This window comes from Sebastes fasciatus, chromosome 5, assembly GCF_043250625.1.
Source record: "Sebastes fasciatus isolate fSebFas1 chromosome 5, fSebFas1.pri, whole genome shotgun sequence".
Taxonomy (NCBI): Eukaryota; Metazoa; Chordata; class Actinopteri; order Perciformes; family Sebastidae; genus Sebastes; species Sebastes fasciatus.
This window is the reverse complement of record NC_133799.1, coordinates 14936488-14959277: the sequence shown is the minus strand read 5'-3', so window position 1 is coordinate 14959277 and position 22790 is coordinate 14936488. Positions and strand designations below refer to the sequence as shown.

The 22790-nt window shown below is 38.7% G+C and overlaps 2 protein-coding genes across 2 annotated transcripts; one reads left to right on the top strand and one right to left on the bottom strand.

The window, feature by feature from the left end:
- Window positions 1-262: 262 nt before the first annotated feature.
- mfn1b (mitofusin 1b) lies at window positions 263-15350 on the bottom strand. Its single transcript, XM_074635232.1, has 18 exons — window positions 15190-15350; window positions 14129-14286; window positions 13900-14035; window positions 13144-13306; window positions 12046-12170; window positions 11751-11859; window positions 10364-10471; window positions 10006-10159; window positions 9447-9514; window positions 7199-7320; window positions 6779-6905; window positions 6406-6510; window positions 6211-6313; window positions 4568-4794; window positions 4276-4449; window positions 3331-3527; window positions 2707-2841; window positions 263-1451 (listed from the first exon to the last, which is right to left on the bottom strand). The coding sequence occupies exons 2-18, from the start codon at window positions 14274-14276 to the stop codon at window positions 1382-1384; spliced, it is 2271 nt and encodes a 756-aa protein (XP_074491333.1). The 5' UTR covers window positions 14277-14286; window positions 15190-15350; the 3' UTR covers window positions 263-1381.
- A 2095-nt stretch (window positions 15351-17445) lies between these two features.
- On the top strand, window positions 17446-21794 carry plaat1 (phospholipase A and acyltransferase 1). Its single transcript, XM_074636986.1, has 5 exons — window positions 17446-17680; window positions 18521-18570; window positions 19088-19226; window positions 20450-20718; window positions 21483-21794. Exons 2-5 carry the CDS (start codon window positions 18544-18546, stop codon window positions 21582-21584), a joined length of 537 nt encoding a protein of 178 aa, XP_074493087.1. The 5' UTR covers window positions 17446-17680; window positions 18521-18543; the 3' UTR covers window positions 21585-21794.
- The last annotated feature ends 996 nt before the right edge of the window (window positions 21795-22790 follow it).

Here is a 22790-nt window from a genome sequence, read left to right as displayed (position 1 = left end):
GTAGGTGGCAACACCCACGTGAGGTGCTTTTCATCTATTAAAAAGTAATTTCTGTCATGAGACTAAAGCATATTATAGGTTATTGTGTAAGTCATAGACTTAAACTTATGTAATATTCTGGACACTTAACATCGTTCAATTATCTGACGCAGGATTGTGCATATACTTGAGGTCTAAAAAACACGTTGAATGCATTTCCTTACTCGTAAACTCGTAATAGTGAAAACTCCACAGGGTAAAAGTCTCAAATAAATTCACAAAGTTTTAGATTGTGGCAGATTTAATACAATTCGGCAAATCTGGAGGTATTTCAACACGCATTCAAGAAAAAAGAAGACAGTTTTGCAAAGTGCAGACTGGTGTATCTTTAGGTCTAATGGGTATAAATAAAGTAGAATATTATAAAATATATGATTTCCAAAACCTTTTTATCTATACAGTTTGGACAGGTAGAAAATAGAGCATGAACAGTATGCTAAAGACATGCTTTCCCTTTCTACTCAAATGATATCTCTCAGTGAATTTACTTTAACTAGGTCCTTATAATTAAGAAAACAAATGTTCTTTTATTATTAAATATATTCATTTTTTGTTGCCAACATGCAACAGATCATGTGCCCGAACAGATGCATGTACATGTATCTTACAGACACTTTGTTTGTTCAACAAAAGTGAGTCAAAAAAGGCATATTCACAGTTAGAAGCACGCTAGTGTCAAAATGTAGCACCCGACCGGTAGCTTCCCCGCCGACCGAGATCCTATTTCCACTTTGTGGGGCGTCTTTGAGCATAATGAGTCCAAGTTTCTCTGTTTTACAGGCAGTTTTGTTCACTATAGTCTATCAAGCACCTGAAACACCTGACTGGCTGAGGAGGAAAGGAAGAGAGGAAGAGGAGGGAAAATACTGTCATATCCGGGCCTTCACTTCCTCTGTCCACTAAGAGTGGAACTACAGATCATTTTCATTATCAATTAATCTTCTTCTTTTTTTTTTAATTAATCGATTAGTCTACAAAATCTAAAAAAGACTACAAAAAGACTACTGGGTGTGACAACAAAACAACAACAAAAACATTAGATTTTACAAATGACTCAAAAAGGGAAGAGTCTTCACACTTGAAACGATGCAGAAGTTTGGTATTGTTGTCTGATGAATGACTAACCTTTCATTGATTATCAAAATATCTATAGATTTCTTTTCGGAGGATAGACCAATTGATGAATTGATTCATCTTTCCAGCACTACTGCCCACACAGAAACTGTGGTGTAGTTTAGGGGATGAGGACCGGCGCACCGTGAGGCGGCGCCTGGCTGAGGAATGATTGGCTCAACAAGAACCAAACTGTGGTGCGATGATGAAGAAGAAGAAGATGAGCAGCTCACTGCTGAGGCTGCAGGTACTGGCTTGTGAACGTCTCCAACTGTTTCTCCAGGTCTGTCGCTTTATGTCTGCAGACGAAACAAACACATGTCCAATTTGGGCCAACTTCATCCAACAGAACTTGTCAAGTAAAATTGTATTTATTTCTAACTGCTCACTGTTAATTTGCAGAGATGTTCTGTAATGTCTGAATTCTGTAAATAGTGCAGTCATATGTATATTATGACTGAATAGCTGACTTTTGTAACAAACATGTACAGTGTAAACCATTCCCAAACCTTTCAAGAACAGGAAATAGTGAAATAGAGACTTTTCAGTACATGAGTATCGCAATATTATGTTGTGCGATACTGTATCGATTCTTCAAAATACTGTAACGATATTAAATACTCGCCGTCGAGCCCAGCCACTATTCAGAGAAAACCTAAGGAATCCAATGTTACCAACCAACTCATACTAGCTTGTCGAGAAGGGGGATAAATAATGTTCCAAAGTTACGCTACATTTTGGCGAGGAAAAACTGGCATGGCGATTTTCAAAGGGGTCCCTTGACCTCTGACCTCAAGATATGTGAATGAAAATGGGTTCTCTGGGTACCCACGAGTCTCCCCTTTACAGACATGCCCACTTTATGATAATCACATGCAGTTTGGGGCAAAAAAACATGCAGTTAACATGTGTTATTTTAACCTATTCTAAAATGGTTAATTTCTGGTGTGTTCTTTATACTATGACAGTTTTCCTAAAAGTAAATTAATGAATCATTGCCCTGTATCATGATATGTATTGTATTGCCAGATTTTTGCCAATAAACAGCCCTACTGTTCAGACTCTCCTGCCTAAAATCCCTGTTTAAAAAACTATTTTGACAATTTCCTCCAATTTTTGTTATATTGTGACACAACTATGTACACTTTTATGTTTTATATCAGTACTGTAATTTAAAGCAAACTCCATTAGTCCACAAGCCCAGAAGGAGCATAACCAAAAAAAACTAATTTATATTTCCATTCTGTGCAATCAGTTAGCGCTCTCTTTTCCAAATACGACTAAGAAAAGCTGAAAACCTGCTCAGCCAGTGACGGCTTCCTCAGGTCTGCTTACAGGTGTGATTTTGAACACAGGCACCTCATGACAAATACGTATGTAGAGATCCGTTTGAAAATCAATTAATTGCTTCTTAAACTATGAATCGGTTGACTGATTGCAGGATAATGCAGCAAGCTTGAGTTGGAAAAACTAGACTAGACCTTCCCAAATAGTCATCAACTGTCTCCACCCTTCATGTTGCCCCCGATGAAAGAGAGAAGGAGCCGGACTGACCTCAGGCTCTTGGAGTGGCGCTGGACGGTCTCCAGCTGATCTATCTTGGCTGTCAGTTGGCGGATTTCAGCCTCGAGCTCTTTCTGCGTCTGGTCCACCTGCTGACAGAGCCGAGCAAAGGTCGCCACCATCTCCCTGGCAACACAGAGGGCACAGCATTGCAGTGCTTATTTATTTAGCCCTGCTACATAGGGGGAGGCTGGGTGGGGCACAGAGCTACGGGTGGGGTTGGGATCTCTGTGTGTGTGTGTGTGTGTGTGTGTGTGTGTGTGTGTGTGTGTGTGTGTGTGTGTGTGTGTGTGTGTGTGTGTGTGTGTGTGTGTGTGTGCGAATTAGGAACATTATGGGAAGTGTCAGGCTTTATCAGTAGGTTAAATACCACTGATGGAAAATTGAGGAATGGTGAAGGGATGTCAACAGTTAACCACCGAGAATGTTTTTGAGCGGATACGCATGTCATGGGCATATCGACTGAAAGAACTGCGAGAAAATCAGATTAAATTGGACCACTGTTATCATCTTACTTATAATTGTCACATATACTTGTGATAAAAAGAAAACACATTTCATGTACTGCCCTGTCTAGTTAGTTCTACTATGACGTGACACTGTATCAGGACTTACTGTTGGACCTGGTGGCTACAGTTTGCACTAGTAAAGCTCACGATGAGTTGCAGCTTTTCGGTCGCGTAGTCCACAAACTGGCGCTTCAGAGTGCGCTCCTTCGCCCTCGTGGTCCAGGTGAGTCTCTCGTACAGGTACAGCAAGCCGTACATTGAGGTGGACAGGGCGATCAGCCTCCAGCCAACTGTTCTCCACACCTTAGAAAATAAATAAACAAACAGAAGCTGGGTTAGCGCCCTCACAGTTAGACCGGCCTCATCAGGGATGGTTTTCATGTGCTGCCTTCATATGTAATGTCGTCAGGTTTCTTTGCTTTCGAATCTATATATTTATAATCCACTATGAAAATAACTTCCCCACAAGTTATTTATTTTGTTGCCATAACCTTGGCTAGAATCCCTAAAGTAGGCAACGAGTTTAGGAGGGTAATATCTGACTACATAAATCAATTCTTCAGGACACACAATATGTTAAAAATATATTTGAAAGCAAATGACTGAGGAATTTTATTCCACAATTTGGAGCAGAACGTGACTTATAAATGACAGAAAACTCATTATGTTAGGCAAATTAAAATTTAACATTAACCACACAGAAGAAAGACATTATGTATAACTGTATTTATTACACAGCTCTGTTGAATACTTGGTGATTGGTTCAATCATGGCGTTCTACGGTCTGTTTTTCTTTATAACAGACCGTTGCTATGGTTGCAGCTCTGATGTCGGACTCTGGCGGACCGTTTTTGTGTCAAATTATTGACTTCTTAAGTAAGTAGTCGTGTAATAAGCGGGATAATTTACAGCTAGCGGGTCATTGTTGCAAAATAAACCCCTTCCTGTCGGGGTTTATTTCACAACAATGACGGGCTCGATGCACATTAACCCTTACATGTACGTTTATCCCGGATGTTGACGTGCAAGAACAATTTTAGAAACAACATACCACTCCTCCAACGATGATCACACTCATTGAAGTGCGGGAGGTGAGCGATGCCACGTTGGTTGCCACGGCTACCATCAAGTCCTCTTGGGTCATTAGGGCTGTCTCATTGTTGGGCGGGGCTATCGTGGAGGGGGGTCCTGAGGAGGGCGTCAGGGCCAGCGCTGGTCGAGAGGCCTGAGTGATGACAGTGGATGACAAGACTTTCTTCAATGTATGTATTGTGTGTTTATGTGAACGAGGCCAGAAGTTGGTCCTACTACATAACCAGTTCTCCCACAGTGGCAGCCCGTACCTGGAAGTTGCTGTCCACCAGCTTGAGCGCTCTCTGTGCGTTGACGGATCCCAGGTAGCGGTGGACTAACGATGACCAGCCCAACGAAAACTGAAACTCAATGTTCTCCTGGAAGTCGTTGCAAAGTATGGCGCAGTTCAGGTCGTAACTCAGGTCAAACTTCCTGCTGGGCACCAGCATGTGGACTTGGCTCTTAGCCGTAGAGGGAAGCAGAGGGAGCATGCTCTCTGGAGAGGGAGAAAACACAGAGTATAATAGACAGAAATAAACAACAGTCATGGGATCATTTGTAGCTTAGTTTGTATTATAAACATGCACTGATGCAAAAGGGAAACATTTGAACACTTTAAGGGACTATTCTTCAACAACAAGTACATTTTAAAGCTAATAATTATTATTTGGGGCACATGGGGGCAGAAAATAACAACATCACCACCACATTATCATTGTGGTCTATAAAGCAAAAAAGATTTGAATGGTTTGAATCTTCTGCTTTTCTTTATCTCTCCTTAGGGGAAAAAATAAATAACACCACAATTTCATAACAGCACCTGAGTCCCTCTCATCAGAGGGCACATTAACACCTTTTCAACATCACTGTCACTGAGCACAGCTTGCATGCGTTGCCCGACCCAGTGACGCACTTGTAGCATAATGGGGCATGGGATGATGCCATTCGGCCAGGAGGGTAAATATAGCAGGGCGCTGGGCGTTGCAGAGCATAGCCTGAATGCACAAAAGGTTTTGACTAAGTTTAGCATCACTCTTTAAATGAGAGATTGAGTGGAAAAAAAACAAAACAACGGTTGACTGGAAATCTGGGCTGAGGTCATTTTCTGTGAAATGGTGATTTATTCCTTGGCCTTTTAAGCAAGGAAAGGTTCTGAGAAAATGATAATTTTAGAAAACCAACCAGTCGTTTTAGCTTTCAATCTTCATTATTGTTCCATCTTCCATCATTAAAAGATGATAGATTAATTAACTCTAAGTGGAAGGATCTTGTAAATGAAATATATGTAATGGAAAAAAATAACCATGAGAATTAAAAATCAAGTTCTTATCTTGGAAAAAAAAATTGAAAAATGGGTGAGGTATACAACACACAACATTTCTAATGATCCCCCCGGTTAGATGTGCCAACTAAGATAATTGCATGTGTGTACCTATGCCACCCGGTTGTTGTCTGGTGTTTGTATATGTATACTCTGACATGAATTTTCAGCTATCTCTCAACTATATCCAATGAATTGATATTAATGTAATCAGTTATTATATTTAAATATTTTTTTTCTCCTCTGTTTTGTTGATTTTTATTTTATTTTATCTTATTTTACTCTATTTTGTTGTTTGCTCTGTAACTATATAATTTATTAAAATGAAAAAAGACCATGAGAAAGTTATAATCCCTCACTGATGGTGTCGATTAAATTCACTTTGATCATTAAGAGGTAAATGATGGGGTGCAGGTTATCATCCTATTATTATTATTATCCCGATGGCTAAACCTAAGGGCTACAGACTGAGGCCAAAGCATGCCCCTGTTCTTGGTAAGCCTTGAGACAACTCAGACATGGACAATGCGACTCAGCACTACAATGGAGATCCCATTATTTTGTGTAGAGTTATGTTTACAGTTGTATTACCCATCATGTATTTCTGAGAGGACTGGACAGAAGCGTTGACGGCGTTGGAGCAGCGGAAGGCCAGGTTCTTGCCCATCCCCTCCTCCACGTGAGAGAGCAGCTCCTGCAAACAGCAACAGCAGTCAGAAGTGACATGGAAAGCAGTAAATACAAGAAAGGTGTGGTCACGAATAATTAATCTGTGCCTCTACTTACAGACTTGTAAATCTTGAGGACATGCGGTGATGGGTGGAAATCACAGTGGAACTCATCAACGATTACATGGAGACGGCAGATCTCCTCTCCCATGGCGTTGGATACCTGGATGAAACGCAACGAGAGTTATCAGTCAGCTACAGAACTTTTTTTTTTTTCAATTTATTAGCTATTATTTGCTGGTTTCATCTTCTCAAATGGGCAGATTTGCTGTTTTTATGGTCTTATATGATGATTAATTGACTTTTTTTAGATTTTGGGACTTTTCACTATTTTCTGCCATTTTAACCAAACAGTTAATCAAGAAAATAATCAATGCATTGAAATCAATCAATGATGAAAACTATTGTTATTTGTAGCGCTAATTCATTACCTTCGACTCCACGTCCTCACTGATGGCCTTGATCTTCTTCTTGATATCATCAATCAGCAGGTTGAGCTGATTCTTGACAAAGTCCAGTCGGTCCATCTGATATTCTCTGTCCTCCAGTGCCGCCACTCTGAGACCCCGCCCCACCATCAGAAAATAAAGTCACAAACGCAAACTAGCAGCTGAACCATGTCGCTGTCAAAAAGAATCAGGTAAAGATACACAAAGGGCAACACAACAGAAAGTACCACTTTTGAGAAATCCACTGATCGTTATATTAGTTAATTTATATCTCTATTATTAAACAAAAAGTCATTAAAATCATGTTACACCAACATTTACTTAGTTTCATAGATTACCTCTATAAAGAATCTCTGCCAATCCACTCCCACTATATATTTATGTATAGAGCAAGATACCCACCTCTTCTCCGCCGCCTCGATGTTGATGGCGTCCATGATGCCCTGGACTTTTTCTGTGATCAGCTTGGCCCTGATAGTGTGCTGCTCAAACTTTGTTTTCACTGCTGACTGCGAGATACACTCCTGCGAGGCCATAACACACAAGTTACTGTGACAGCTATGGGGGGGGGCTGCTGCTGGATAGGGTGCATGAACTTCATGCACACCACCAGGGACCAACAGAGGACAAGATAGACACCTGCTACTTTAACTTAGGAGAAGAACAGAAATGGAAACACAGGTGTGAAAATGACAGCAGCAGTGTGTATATCTTGCGTCCCACAGCCCACATATTGTAAGGTCACAGTAATGTGTTGGTGAAGCCCCAAATAATAAAAACACATCAAGTGAATACAATCAAGAATGCAAGTGAAAGAAAATAAAAAAAATACTGTAAAAGTAGGAATATTGTGTCATTTTGGGATAAATTATCAGTTGTGTTAATTCCCTTTTCCACACCTTAATCTACTGTAGGTCACGCAAAACAAGCAGATTATGTCTAAAGCGCCATTGTTATTTATTTCACTTATAGCTATAGTCCTTAATTTCATGAAATCAAAACCCATTTTTTAATCTCAGCCGTTTCAACATATTTATATTGAGTGATCATCTCTCTATATAAAGTAGTTTTCATTGTTAGTGGCGGAGTCCGTCATTCCCACGTTGCTTGGAAAACGACTAGCGGCATGAAATCAGATCGTGGTTGCTCTGATTATAGACTGACTTTGTTATTCAAAGTTAGTTTGGCTGCACTGTAACCAGATAACAGCAGTTGCTTTCTGTTGTATTTCTGACAAAATCGCTGCTTGTGTGTTTGGGAAGTGTAGTATTAAACTGCATTTGCTGTTACCACAATAACCACGGTTGTAGCCAAAACAACCATGACTGCAAAATTAAGGATGATAAATTTTGCGTGACGAATAAACAACACGAAAACGTGAAATACTCGCCTGTGAATATTATATATCTAGGGCTTTTATTGTGAAAGGTAAGAACACACAGAGTGGATCTGGTCTGTGCTGTCTTTGTCAAGGTTGAAAGGAGTAATAAAGTTTGCTATCTTGGTTCGGACTATAGGCGCAACTCAACCTGTTCCGCACAACATGATTGGTTGAAGCCTTTATCCGCGGTGCTAAAACCTCAGAAAAATTTACCTTGTTCCAGATAAAAACTACGTCGCTTTTTCACCACATGATATTCACGTTCTAGGCAAAAACAAACTGTTCGAATAAATATTTTGATGTGCACATTAATCGCATGAAAAAAATAGCCCCCGGTGTGTAAAAAGGCCTTCAGTCTTATGATAATTTCCTCCCAGTATGGACACAATTAAATTCCTGCTAGTTACAATGAAAACACAGAAAACACAACAATACAAAAATTGTTAAGACAGAACAAAACCAAAGTGGAATGAAAACAAACGGATGCCCTCGCCTTAGTGAATCTAGACTTCAGCAATGAAAACGCAGGTTGATGGAAGAGGCACAGTGATTGGTCTAGAAGGCCCCGGAGCCGCCAGCTTCATATTGCATGGTTGGTGGTGAAACCTAAACCCTGAGCCAGGGTCGAGTAGCTGACTGCTGCTCAGCTTAATTGTTACTGTTAGGAGAGGGACTTTGGTTGCATCTAATTTCATTCAGTTTCTTTCACCATGCAATATCTCAAACACACGCTTTGAAAAACATACACACACACACACTTTCACTAGGCAACTGAAATTCTCAAATGCCAGAGGAGGAGTTTGTGTAAGTGAAGCAATAAAGTAAGCTCTGGGTCAGAGCCTGATAAAGCAGCCACTGTCTGTATCTCCTGGTCTGATAGAAGGGAAATCACTATTATGATTTGACTCTCTCTCCAGTTGTAACTCATTCTCGGCAGCAGCCAGACAGAAAGATTTGCTTAGCTTTTTATGATACACCAACCGCAGTGTTTATCAACTTTATCAGTGTCCGTGTAACCTGCTGTTTCCAGTTTGATTTGACACTGCTTTCACCTCAGAGGCGTACCGGTTGAGATGTCTTTCTGGTAGCAGATATATCAGCGTCTAATCACAAATATGCCAAACGTATTGAAAGTCGCTCTACTTTCTTAAAAATCTGTCTGTCTAGTTCAGACAGGAAATAGATTTTGCTTTAAAAAGTGGGAATACAATTATTGGAAGATATGGAGAGGACACACACACGCACACGCACACACACACAAACACACACCTCAAACCTCCTCTCAAAGCACTGGAACTCCTTCAGTCTCTCGTGGAAGCCCTCAGCCAGGGCTCCACCTGTTGGATGTAAAATGAAAAGTATTTACTATTATTGTACAAATACACAACTTGCATCAGCGAAGACACCTTCTCCTAAATCGAATGTGAAACACATGACTGTTTATTGATTTATTTTATATTGTTTAAGCCTTAATTATTTGCTTTAGATCATTTCCATTACTGTAATCACTGTTTTCATTATTGTTTCTCATTTGCAACATGAATAGAGTTTAGTAATACCTAACTATTTCCCTAATAAGTATAAAAAAAAAATAAAAAAAATAAAAATAAAAAAAAAAGTCAATAAAAATCTTGGTCATAAAACAATAAAATAAAAAACTTAAACTGTATCCAAATTTCATGTAAAGATTCAAGATTAATTAATTTTTTTTGCCATTTCAACCTAGCTGTTTGGTAAACAACACATCCTGGTTGTGAATGATACCAAACATAAAAAATATGGACATTGTTTCTCCTCCATCCTCCACAAATATAACGTGAAGCCTCACCTGTTTCAGGCATGCCCTGAGCACGCTGCATGCGGGAGTTCAGCACCTCTTTCGCGGAGACGAAGAAAATGCGGTTGGGTGCCTGATCGCGGTCCACGACCTTCAGCTCCTCCACCAGGAAGTTCACACAACGGTCTGTGTGCTGCTTCCTCACCTGGAGGAAGAGGAGTCACAATCTTAGGGTGCACTATGGATAATAATATGAAAAGAAGTAAATAAAAAAACATTTTCATTGCTTAATAGCTAGTAGTAGCTATTCTTGGTAATTTTCAAAAAACTGTAAAATTGTTCCACATTCTGTAACAATGAATTGTTATTGATTCTGATATGAGACAGAAACAACAGCCGGTTGACTCACATCCTCCATGTACTCTGGTTCGTTTGCTGAGGCGTCCCAGCGGTTGTTGAGGATGAAGATGTTGGGCTTTGACAGACGTTCATTCACTTTGTGGAAAAAATGCTTTTCCTAGATGGTGGAAGGAAGAAGAGAGAGAAATTAGTGAAGAACAAAATCTATATTTAATAACTCATTTTTCTCCTTTTCCTCTCAGACAATCGAAAACTTTTCATTTTCCAGAAAGTTGCCAAAAAGCACCACTCTAGATCAAAATGTATGTTAGTTTGGACACAATAAAAATGAAAGGACTCGTAATTTATTGTTGATTCAAATTCATTCAAACCTACATTGGATGTACTGTATGTGTACATCCGGTGTCTGGCTCTATCCAGGAACAGACATACATTTATTTCTTTTTATTTTAATGAAACTACGAAGGATATTACAGAAAAATACCAGCTGAAATGAAAAAATGTGGGCATATATTTAACTAAATACCTAGCAAGCTAATCCAGAATCGATTTTGGACCTTTGAACCCAAAGCTCAAAGTAGATATCTAAATTTAAACTCAAGGACTGAATCCGTCAAAATGAATATTCTGCCACGACTGCACTGTACTGTATATCCCAAACACTACCCATGGAACTGACAACCCAACAGTTCATGCAATGGGCCAAACTTATATCCAGGTAAACAGTATATAGAATGGGCTCCCATGCTTACTAGAGTAGTATTATGTACCCCAGTTAATGCAGGGCAAACCCATGAATTACTTTGCACACCAAGACAGCAAAGTTGGTTGGCAACATGGATACAAATGTTCACGATTTGCACACCCGGCCACATTACACCACTACTTTGGCTATCTTACATTATTTACATAAAGCCTGGGATTTATTTCCATGGAAAATCCCAGAGGGGAATGTGTGTGTTTGCTTTCCCTTTAAGAGTTGCTGCCGGGTTAAGGAGCTCTGTGATTGACTGTGCGTCCAGCTTCACATTGCATGAATGCCTGAGCAGACAGAAACAAAAGTGGAGTCTGTGTGGCTGGATGCAAACACACACAGGCAGCAGCCACACTCTCCACTCTGTAATCAGCTCAGCATAGAAAACAACCACACTGACCCTTTAAGTACACATAAGTGACTGGCATAACTGAAAACTTACTTCATTTGCTGTTATTAGTTATGACAATTAAAATGGTCAGATTACTGTACTATCATCACCCTGAATGGACACTAAAATACCTTTAAAAGGAACATTCAGTGATAATGAGCTACGGAAACAGAAATATCTACTCATATGATTAATTAAGTTCCACACTATCCACACCAAAATACCAACATGTTGTGTAAATGTCACAGGATATTGAGTCATGAGCTTCATGAGGCTCAGAGTCATTATTACCGTGTTCATAAGTGTGGATTCAGAGTTGGCCACCAGCACAAAGACATCAGCATCCAGGCAAAACTTGTCAATCCAGCTGTCCAGTTGTGATGTGACATCTGTCCCTGGGCTAAGAGAGTGGAAGAGAGGTCAAGAGGTCAAATGCCTGACATCTACAAAATATTAGAAATATTATGTCCAGTTGAGCTTGATTTTTTTTCTGCACATTACTGACTTTATCATTGTAAATCCAACTTTTTTAGCTGTCAAATTGATATTCACAAACTTTCCAGATGTGATTAAGGGATCCTGTTACCTGTCTACAAGAACCAGGTCGTCTCGAAGCAGAGCACACTTTGTCTTCGGCCAAAACACACGGACGAGACAGCCGGCGTCCAGACTCTCATCCATGTGGAGTGCGTGAGCCAGCTGGTTTACAGTCTGCAGAGAAGATGTACACAGACTGAAGTTATGGTTGTTAATGTAACAGCTTCTCTTTAAAGTGCAGCTATTAGTGTGATCATTCTGTTAACGTTATAAATTGAAGAAAACATGTTTACATGTTTCCTGTAATTGTAATAATAACTATGACTTTTCTATTTCAGGCTGTGATGGGGTTGATGGCTGTTTCTTTAATCACATTTTATAAGATATAAAGTTGGTCCTTCTAGTTTTTACTGCGTTGAAAGGAAGGTTTCCATACTTCTAAGATGTATGTAGCATTATCTAGTTAATTACTTGACTGGTTTTCAATTCAAACATCTGACACCATTGTAAATATCCTGCATACCTGGGTCAATATTAACACGGCTGTAGGTTCAGGTAGCTTGTGCACGGTCAGGGAAATCAACACAAGCCAACCGCCAAATGGAAACATCATACATCATTATTCTTTTCTACACCAAAATAACAGCTGACAAGTTGACATGCAAAATTTAAGGATTTCTGTGTTACCTGTTATATGTTTTGACCCTTTAATGTTTAATTATTACCATTAAAACCATTTGATACTACCTGCAGAAGAATCAGTATAAAGATATGGGCTTGGCTCTGTTATCAGGGTGAGGAATAAACCTCATCGGCTTGTTTCCTCGACCGTGTGACCCATTTGAGTACAACAACAACAACAAATCTCATCAACCATATTCCTGCCATTCTGACTGCCCTTGGGCAAACACCAGTCAAACAACAGAGGTCTGATCAGTCACTGACGGTCTGATTGATTAGTGAACATGGCTATATTCTGGTTTGCGTAAAACAGTGTCCTCGATTACTCTAGCACAAGTACAAAGTAGTTCTCAATAGATGAGAACATCAAAAATGTGTAAATGAATGGGAGACAGACCAGTGCTCATAAAAAGACTAATTAAAACCTAACCAAACCTTGCAAACCGGTTATTAGAATAACATTTACCTTGATGCTCTTCTCCTCATCGGAGCCCTCCGTCTTGAGGTAGGCCTTGTCCTCATCTGTGCCCTCTACGCTGAGGAAGCAGTTAGTGGTGTGGCCAATCCCGCTGGGCAGCACGCGGTCCCTCAGCATGGCGTTGACCACTGTGCTTTTACCATTACTGGTCCTAAAAACAAACAAAAGAGTCAGGGACCTTATGTGGAGCCAAATAATTTGCTCAAACTTCCAATTACTATCAAAATGAACACATGTAAAGTCCTAGGGTATCAAATCCACTAAATGTTAATGCAATGCAAATATGCAGCTACTAATGGGTCAGACTGAATAGATAATATGGTTACAGTGGCAAAAGGAAGTTAATACAAGGAGGGTCAAGAAACTGCAACTCACTGCTGAACCAAGAGGAGGAAATATCTCTGTTTTTCTCTGACTCACCCTCCTTATTGTGTTTTGGATTTTACGTCAGTGGTTCCATTCAAACTCGATTATGAAGGATGGGTTTTAACAATAGAAAAATTAATGAGGTGACTAAAAAATGTCACTTCAAGGATACCAGTCAGAACATAAAAGTGAATGCAAAACTGGTAACCTGAATAATTTGGTGGAAATACTAGTTTAATGTGCACATTTTGTACATCACGACAATTACATGTGTACAAAGGTTGCTTTTATGGAAAAAAAGACAGTTTGAGAATCACATCAGAAAAGTTAAATATTCTTTACAAATAAAATTCAGGTGCGTGTATAGGTGTTTTTTACCTGCCAAAAAAGGCCACTTTCATGTGTCTGCGTGCCAGCACCTCCTTAATGATAGCAAGTTTGTCAGCATACGCCTGAATCTCCAACTTCTGATCCTGACTCGCAATGTCCTGCAAAGCTTTATTCCCACAGGTTTCTGTCCAAAACACACACAACATCATGAGCCATTCAGACAGAGTTGACTGACAGATGATAAAACATCATTACCTACTATAAAACCCTCTCTCACCTTCTACAAACTCTGAGGTCTCTTTCACATAGTTGAGTAGTTGTTCAAACACATCGCTGATCTTCTTCTTGGCTACAACAAAGCGCTTCAGAGGGGAGAACTCCCCCATAGCTGAATCTGACCGTCTGAGAGGAGGAGCCGCAGCCATGGTGTTCAATCTAAACACAGAGAGAGGGGTCAAAAAGGGCAAACACACACAGGTATATCAGTGCACATGAACAGTGATATCATTATTAAACTGTGTAGATCAAGCTGGACGGTTTATATGTTTGTGATAAGATTGCAGTTGCACAGCTGTTTAGGTAACTTGCATTGCAGGAAAGCGGACAGGGTTAAATAACATGTTCAGCTAAGTTATCCAACTGTGAAGACATCATAGAAGTTAGCATTTACCTCGTGCAACTTCTATACACTAGAGACACATGATATTAACATAAAATGACTATATAGTTTCTCAACTAGCTACTGTAATGGAAATTCTGTCAATATTCCAAGATGAGTCCTAATGAAGGTTGAAATAAAGATCTCTAACAGATGAAAGGTCTTTGTTGTATACATTATTCTTGCAAGAAGAAACAACTGGTTATACAGAGTCACAGAAAGTCTGCAGAAGAGTGCACTGCAGGAGATTATTACAATGTGATTATATAGAAATCTACAACAGGGACTGTTGTTTTACACAGATAATGAGTTGTTTAACTCAGACAGTGTCCCAGTAAAAGTCAACACTCAGTACTTTGCAGTTGTACAGCTGTTTAGGTAACTTGCATTGCAGGAGAGCAGGCAGGGTTAAATAACATGTTCAGCTAAGTTATCCAACTGTGAAGACATCATAGAAGTTAGCAGTGACCTCCTGCAACTTCAATACACTAGACACATGATATTAACATACTATATAGTTTTCTCAACTATCTACTCATGATGACTAATATTTGTATGTTAAACTGCTGTCATGCAAAACAAGCTAACAGATTAAGCTAAGCTAACGTTACAATGAGGTAGTAAACTAGCATTATAATAATACTATATATCTAAGTTAGCTAGCTGTATTATTTCCTTACCACAGTCCTAACACAGCCAGTAGACTCTTCTCATAACACACACAGTATTGCTCCGCGTCGACAGTAGCAGAGGAATCCCTTTCCTTTCTCTGAGAGGTGACTAGCTGTCAGGCTGCTAACCTTCTGTTTGGATCCTTCAGTGTCACGCTAACCGGAAAAAGGAGAAAAGACTTCCAGAACAAACTTCAAAATAAAAGATCAGAGTTGCTGCTGCACTGACGTCATTTTAATCATACATTTTTGTAGTTTTTATTAAACTATTTTTTTTTTACTTACAAAGTGTGCTACACATGATCTATTCCATAATTTCGCCCCTCTATTTGGCATATATAATTTACAGCTCTGTTCAGATTAACTATCGCGAGCTTGACGCAGTTTGCAACTGCACTGACAGAGAGGGGGGCGGAGACAAGTGACGTAATGTTTGTCGGTCAGCAGCCAATCAGCGAGCAGAGAATGCATCCAGCCCCTGACATCTCCTTTGAGGGACTTTCACAACACCAAGGGTTCACAGGTTTACTGCATGAATAGCATGACAAATAGTGTCAGAAACGATAGTAAATATAGTAATGATGCATATAATTACATAATAAACAATAATTATGCATATTATTAATTTAAAAAAAGAAAGGAAAAAGAGTGTTTCCTACAGCATTTTACTTTTTTTCACTTGGTAAATGTTAAAGGGACTGTTTGTAAGAATCAGAAATTGGTTATAACAGCGACACCTTTCAGTACATAATGCAGTATTCATACAATTGGGACATACTAATTTGTCATAACATTGCGCCTTGAACTTTAACCCTCTTGCTCATATATCTGCTGCACAGAGGATTGTTTTTCAGAAGAGCCAGAAAAGCATGCTGGCTTGCATACTGCAAAATGTGACCGGATGTAGTCGGACATCATGGTATTTTTGGCATACTGCATTTGACATACTATGTATTAGGACATACTAAATAATTTTCTGGCATACTAAGTAGGATGGTAGTTTGGGTATTGGAACACAGACATAGACTTCGAGACGAGGGAACCGAAAGTGCTAAAATGCTAACTAATTTCCGAGTTTTAAGACTCATTCCTTTATTGGTATGGGAAACATACATTTACATTGCCAAAGCAAGTGTAAAATAAAAACAAAAAATGTACATACAAGACGTAAAGATTTACTAGAATAAAGGAATGTGTAAACAGAGCTGTGTAACATAGTAATCAAATATATGACCCTCAACAAAGAGTACACGGTGGCAGAGTACCTGACCACCACGACTGATAGTAAACTTAGAAAAACGTTGACAATGTACAGACTGAGTGGACACAGCCTGGCCATAGAAACAGGCCGTCACAGGCAGAACAGACAATCCAGGGAGGCCAGGCTGTGTTCACATTGTCCTACAAGAGAGGTGGAGACAGAATCTCACTTCTTACTGTGCTGTGAGAAATATAAGGATGTGAGAGATGTTTTCTTTGAAAAGATAAATAACAGATATCCTGAGTTCATCCATCTCCCCGATCCTCAGAAAATACCATACTTATGTGGGGAGAAAAATCAATGTGCAATTTTAGCTGCAAAATATGTTGACTGTTGCCATAGAATAAGACATGCTACAAGCTCCGAACATGTTTCTGATTAACTACATCTGTAAAAGAATGTATATTTAAAATGTAATTGTGATTGTGATTGTTTTGTGATTATTTTTTGTGAAATGTAATTATTCATTAATATATAATTTAGCCTTTGCAATAATGTGACCTGAACATTCATGCCAATAAAGCTTATTTTAATTTTAATTTTAATCAAATATATAAATACAAATAGGTAAAGTTTAGCTTAAAATAGAAACGGAAAAATTGTGATTTTGCTCTTAAAAAAAATAAAATAATAATATATATATATATATATATATATATATACAAATAAGTAAAGTTCCATTGTATGTACAGTATGTCTATGTACAGAGATCAGCACAGTGCAAATGGTCAGTGCAGGAATACACACACCATTTTCTTACCTGTTTGCCACATTACAAGTGGCAATAGGGAATATATGAACATGCACATGGGCTGCCTGCTACACAAATGTCACCTCTCCAAGCAAAGAGATCAGACAGCGTTTAAATGAAATCAGTCATGCATGTGTTGCTTTTGCAAACCCACAATAACTCTTATTCAGAAGAGCAGTGCGGCTGCTTGTGAATGGGACAATGGCAGAGAGGAAACGCCTCTCAGTGTGTGTGTGTGTGTATGAGTGTGTGACCTTAGCAACTGTGGCAAACTGTCATCAGTCAGAGCAACGGACACTGAAATACCTCCACCAGGACCTCCAGCATCTGGTTTGGCTTTGGGATATTTGACAACCTTTTATCACGTCAGAAACTTGGAATCGATCTCTTTCAGTTTTTTATTTTCTTGCTGGATTGTTTTTATGATTATGTTCGGATTTATGATGGAGAACTAAAATGGTGAGGAAGAAAAAGCTGCTGGTGTTTGAGTAAGTATAACTCTGGTTTGTGTTTGCTCTGTGTTGACTTCTGACATTAATTAAAAAGAACCTACTGCTATAACATTACAAAGGGACTTTAAAGGTATCTATTGCACTTTATTTTTATATTTTGTATTATATCTCTACAGAATGTGTTGTATATGTAGTAACAGTGGATCTTTTTAGAGCATTACTACATAATGTATGACAAAATAACTACATAATCTCCATACAGAGTTAAACTGTATGTTTTCATGTTAGAGTTTTGGTTTGGTAAAATAATATGAGGCCTTTTTTTTGTCAGCATGGCTCCAGCATCATACATTAATGATGAGCTGGATTTACTAATTGCTCTCCTGGGCTGATATAGATTTCATCCTATCCATGTGTCATTTTGATCCAAACTAAACTCTCTCTCTCTCTGCGCAATTAACAGAAATTTCAATTATTATCTCAAGTGATCCAAGGAAATCTTTTTTTTTTTTTAAATAACTATGAAAGTGATATGAATTCACATTTTTATGGATGATTATTTCTATGTGAAATAACCTGGGCTCAAACTATTTTTCTGTCAGCTTCCCCATTGTGTTGATGCTATTGTGGCAACACAGGTGACACAAGAGCTCATGTGTGTGTATTGTCTGTGTGTGTATGTATGGTTCCCTTTGCATTGTACCATCCTATCTAGCATTCTCTGTCTCTGGGAATTTAGTTATTTTTGTGCATTGACTCTTGTCTTAACAAAAAGTATAATTTCTCATTTCTCAGATTCACATTCAGTGATCAGTTAGTGGATTAAAAGTAGTTTTGTTGATTGTTGTTCCTATCTGTGTTTTTTCCTCTTTTTAGAATTTGTGGAAGCATGATGTGGGATGGATAAACAACAACACAACTCTACTGTAAGTTGACTGAAAGGCTGCTAGTATAACCGGTGTGTGTTTTTATGATGGTCGAATGTGGATATGTAATGATGGAGTATGAATGACCTCTACTGCCCTCCAAAAAGGGAAAGGTATGCATGAGTCATTTAAAGAGTTTATTTCAAAGCTATAGTTTCCCTAAAATGTAACATTTATATAATTTTGACAAGTAATCCAGCTACTGTTGGGTTTACAAAGGCCTGATAGAAAATTATGATTTTAATTTATTCAAGTTTTCAAGGCCCATCATACTGCGTCAGATGTTTATTGATTATAATATGAAATAATTTATATTTTTAACTTTTAATATTTCCCAAATGCCAATTGTTTTGTTTTTTGTCTTCTAAACATCCTTATTTTATAACCAAATTTCTTTTTTATAATAGACACATAAAGACCAATGCAAGCTGTGCATAATGTTCATGAAAGCAAATAATATGTGAAATAGTTATATACTGTATATACGGTGTCTCTCTCTCTCTCTCTCTCTGTGCAGATGGCCTCTAATGACCCCAACCTTCCTGACCCCTCTGGTGACCCCCAGCCTGGTGACCTCATCGAGATCTTCAGACCAGCCTATCAGCACTGGGCTCTCTACCTGGGAGATGGTTACATCATCAACTTAACTCCCCTTGGTCAGTAGGGAACGAGACGAGTTAACGGCTGAGCTAATTTCAACAAAAATTTTGATTTTGGACACAAAAGGTTGATTTTGACACACTTTGACTTGATGATGCTAAAAATATATAGAAAAAAGGGTAGTGTTTTGAATGCATGACTTTTACTTATGTAAGGATCTAAATACTTCTTCCACCACTATGGTTTGGTTTAAAGTCCCTGGAACCTGGTATTATTCTATAACATGAAATATTTGTGACTAAATTCAACAATCAAAGCTTAAGTTTAAAAGCATCCTTAATTATATTGTAAGAGTTTTACACTCAAAAACCAAAACATCAGCCCAACACTGTCTCCATATTCTGATTATTACATATTCTGAAAATTAAACTTTGTGTAGGACTGGTGGCTGGTTTTGTACATGACAGGATCATATGATCTGATATAAGGCACTGAAGACTAAGGGCTCTTTCTGCTGTATTGGATCTCACTTTCAACTGGTTTGTTGCTGTTGTCTTTCAGATTTTAAAGGAACAGTGTGTAACATTTCGGGAGATCTATTTGCAGAAATTGAACATATAAATAACCATGTTTTCATTAGTGTAATTATACAACTGACACGGCCTTTCACAGGGTTTCCGTGCGGCAGGTTTCGCCTGTCCGTGCACATCCAACATTTTCTAACTATGCGGATAGGCGGAGAAAACGGAGAACTTTGAAGAGCTTTGAGAATGTTGGTTTGCTGCAAATAGAAACGCGCACGGTGTATAAAAGATCCAAACGTTTCCTTGTCATGACTCGGCGTCAGCTCATGTCCATGCGAACGTCCTTGCGGACAGTATAAACGAGGCTTAAGCATGGTCTTTGAGCGAGGCGAACGGCATTACCTCGGTTTTGCACTTGGTGGCTCACGTTACTGCAATCTTGGAAAGGGAGGAGTGAGCGTAGGGGTACTCAGTTGATTGCAATCTGCAACCACACCACTAGATGCCAACAAATCCTACACACTGTACTTTTAAGACCATAACACTGGTCCAGGTTTGATGAAGTGATACATGATGATGCTACATTTTGTTTCTGTGGCCTGGATCCAAAATTACTTTAGGATCTATTTGTTATGCATCCCTACAACTATGTTTCTACATTTTCCTAAACCTACAAGATTCCAGGTCCAACATCCTATAATATCCCCTTTTGTTAAATACTTGTCATCACACTGAGCTCTCCTGTTCCTCTCCAGATGATAACCAGGCAGCCGCCATGTCCAGTGTGAAGTCCGTCTTCAGCCGGAAGGCAGTGGTGCGTATGCAGCTGCTGAAGGAGGTGGTGGGAAGTGACACGTACCGTGTGAACAACAAGTACGACCACAACCACACACCCCTGCCCGTCTCCGAAATCATTCAGCGATCGCAACACCTCATTGGCCAGGAGGTGTCCTACGACCTGCTGGGGAGCAACTGCGAGCACTTTGTTACCCTGCTGCGCTACGGGGAAGGGGTGTCCGAGCAGGTCTCTCACTGTTTATTCTGTCTCTGTCTCATGTGCCATCAGGGCCAAATACTCACGTTTCACTCAACATACCACACTGACTGATGACATGTCACCACTGTCATAGTTTTTACTTCTTTAGAACAGAAAAGGGTACTTAAAAGACAATTTCTTTAAAGTAAACCTTACTATAAAATATATTTAACATTTACTTTCTAATGGTCTGTATTACTTTCTGGACTCCAGATGGTTTCTATGTGTACATGTTAGTTCTCTGATTGCGGTTGCCAGTTTGTGTAATATAAAGGAAGGGAAACTGTTTTGCTATTTCTTTTACCTGGAGTAGGTTCTATTCATTTTAGTTCTACCCATAGGTTTGGCAAAACTAGATAAACAGTAACTCACCTAAATACAGCCACTGGGCCTGTCTTGACTGGTTGGATTTAGGCACAGGTTTGGAGTTGTTAAAGTCATGGCGACAGTCTGGGTGGATATTAAAAAGGTATAATCCACCCAAAATCTATGTTTTTAATGTTACTCACCCTTATAGCTTTGAAAAGTAGCTAAAGATTTAGTACTTTCTATCTATTTAAGGTTGAATTAATTTAGTTTCCAATGGTTTCGTGACCAGTTTTTGGGTGGAAAATTATCTATTTCAAAAAATCTTTGCTGTTCATTCCTGTGTTCAGTATGTTACACACACGTGTTACATATTCAACATAAGCACAGTCCTTGTTCTTTAATATCTTTAAGTCCACCTCCTCTTGTCGTCCTTGTCTCCTCAGGCTACGCGGGCCATTGGGGCCATCAGTTTGGTGACGGCAGCAGCCAGCGCCTTCTCTGTCCTGGGACTGATCAACACACGATCCAGAAACAGGCCTTTCTGACAGCTGTGCTCTCCACTGAAGGGTGTTGTCTCCCAACATTCATGCAGCTGTGATTAAAAATTGATAAATAAATAAATAATAAAAATGCAGATGACTGTGCTACTTTTTCATAAAGTGCCCCCCTAGTTTACACCATATTGTTTTGGTTTATGTTCAAATATTAGTAATTCTGAAGCTTGGAGTGTGTAATTGTTAATACATTAAATGGTCGCTTCACCCCTATTACAAAAAAAACATATATTTTCAATCAGTCTTTTTTCTGGTATCTGATCGTGCAGACAGTTTGGGTTTTATTTTTCCAGATTTTTTGATATCTGTATCTGAGATTTATGCTGCCATCCCGATACAAAGGGTCTGAATTAATTTTAAACAATTTTCATAGGGACTGTTTCTCCTGTAAGTAGCCCTAATGGAAACTGTTCATGGCAAAGTCTGTAGATTATCCAGAGTAACATGGACACTGTTTCTGGAGAGAAACGTTCCTGCAGATTTTTAAAATGTATTTTTTTTTAATGCGATGATCACCACAAACCAAATTCCATTCACAATCTATTATATTTGGATGTTAGTAGAAATCCTGCACAAATAATTAAAAAAAAACATAAATATCTGCATGGCTAGATACCTCTGGGTAAGAGAAAGAATAAAGTCAGATGTTTACGAGAAAAAAAGTTGTAGTATTATGAGAATAAAGTCATAATATTATAAAGTAGTAATTTTACATGTTATTTTCCTTTTTTCTCGTAAGGTTATGACTTTATTCTTGTAATATTACGGCTTTTTTCTCACAAAGTTATGACTTTATTCTCGTAATATTACGAATTTTTTTCTCGTAAAGTTATGACTTTATTCTCGTAACATTTCAACTTTTTTTCAAGTAAAGTTATGACTTTATTCTCGTAAAATTAAGACTTTTTTCTCATAATATTATGACTTTATTCTCATAACATTGCTACTTTTTTCTCATAATATTATGACTTTATTCTGGAAATCTCAGATTTTTCCCCCCTCAATGTGGCCCTAATACTCCTTCGTACATTTGCACTTTGGCCCTCACTGCATTAGACTTATATACTATATACTTATAGTATAAACTGTGTAACCTTCATCACAATGCTATAATGTTTTGCGGCTCCAGACAGATTTTTTCTTTTTTTTTTTTGCCTAAAAATGTCTCTTTTGATAGCAAGGTTGCTGACCCCTGGG

Coding starts and splice junctions, on each gene's coding strand:
- mfn1b (XM_074635232.1), bottom strand. CDS start 14,276: ATGGCTGCGGCTCCTCCTCTCAGACGGTCAGATTCAGCTATGGGGGAG. Junction 12,171..13,143: donor ATGAGGAGAAGAGCATCAAG/GTAAATGTTATT, acceptor TCTTCTCTGCAG/ACTGTAAACCAGCTGGCTCA. Junction 9,515..10,005: donor TCAGGGCATGCCTGAAACAG/GTGAGGCTTCAC, acceptor TACATCCAACAG/GTGGAGCCCTGGCTGAGGGC.
- plaat1 (XM_074636986.1), top strand. CDS start 18,544: ATGGATAAACAACAACACAACTCTACT. Junction 19,227..20,449: donor CATCAACTTAACTCCCCTTG/GTCAGTAGGGAA, acceptor GTTCCTCTCCAG/ATGATAACCAGGCAGCCGCC. Junction 20,719..21,482: donor GGGAAGGGGTGTCCGAGCAG/GTCTCTCACTGT, acceptor TTGTCTCCTCAG/GCTACGCGGGCCATTGGGGC.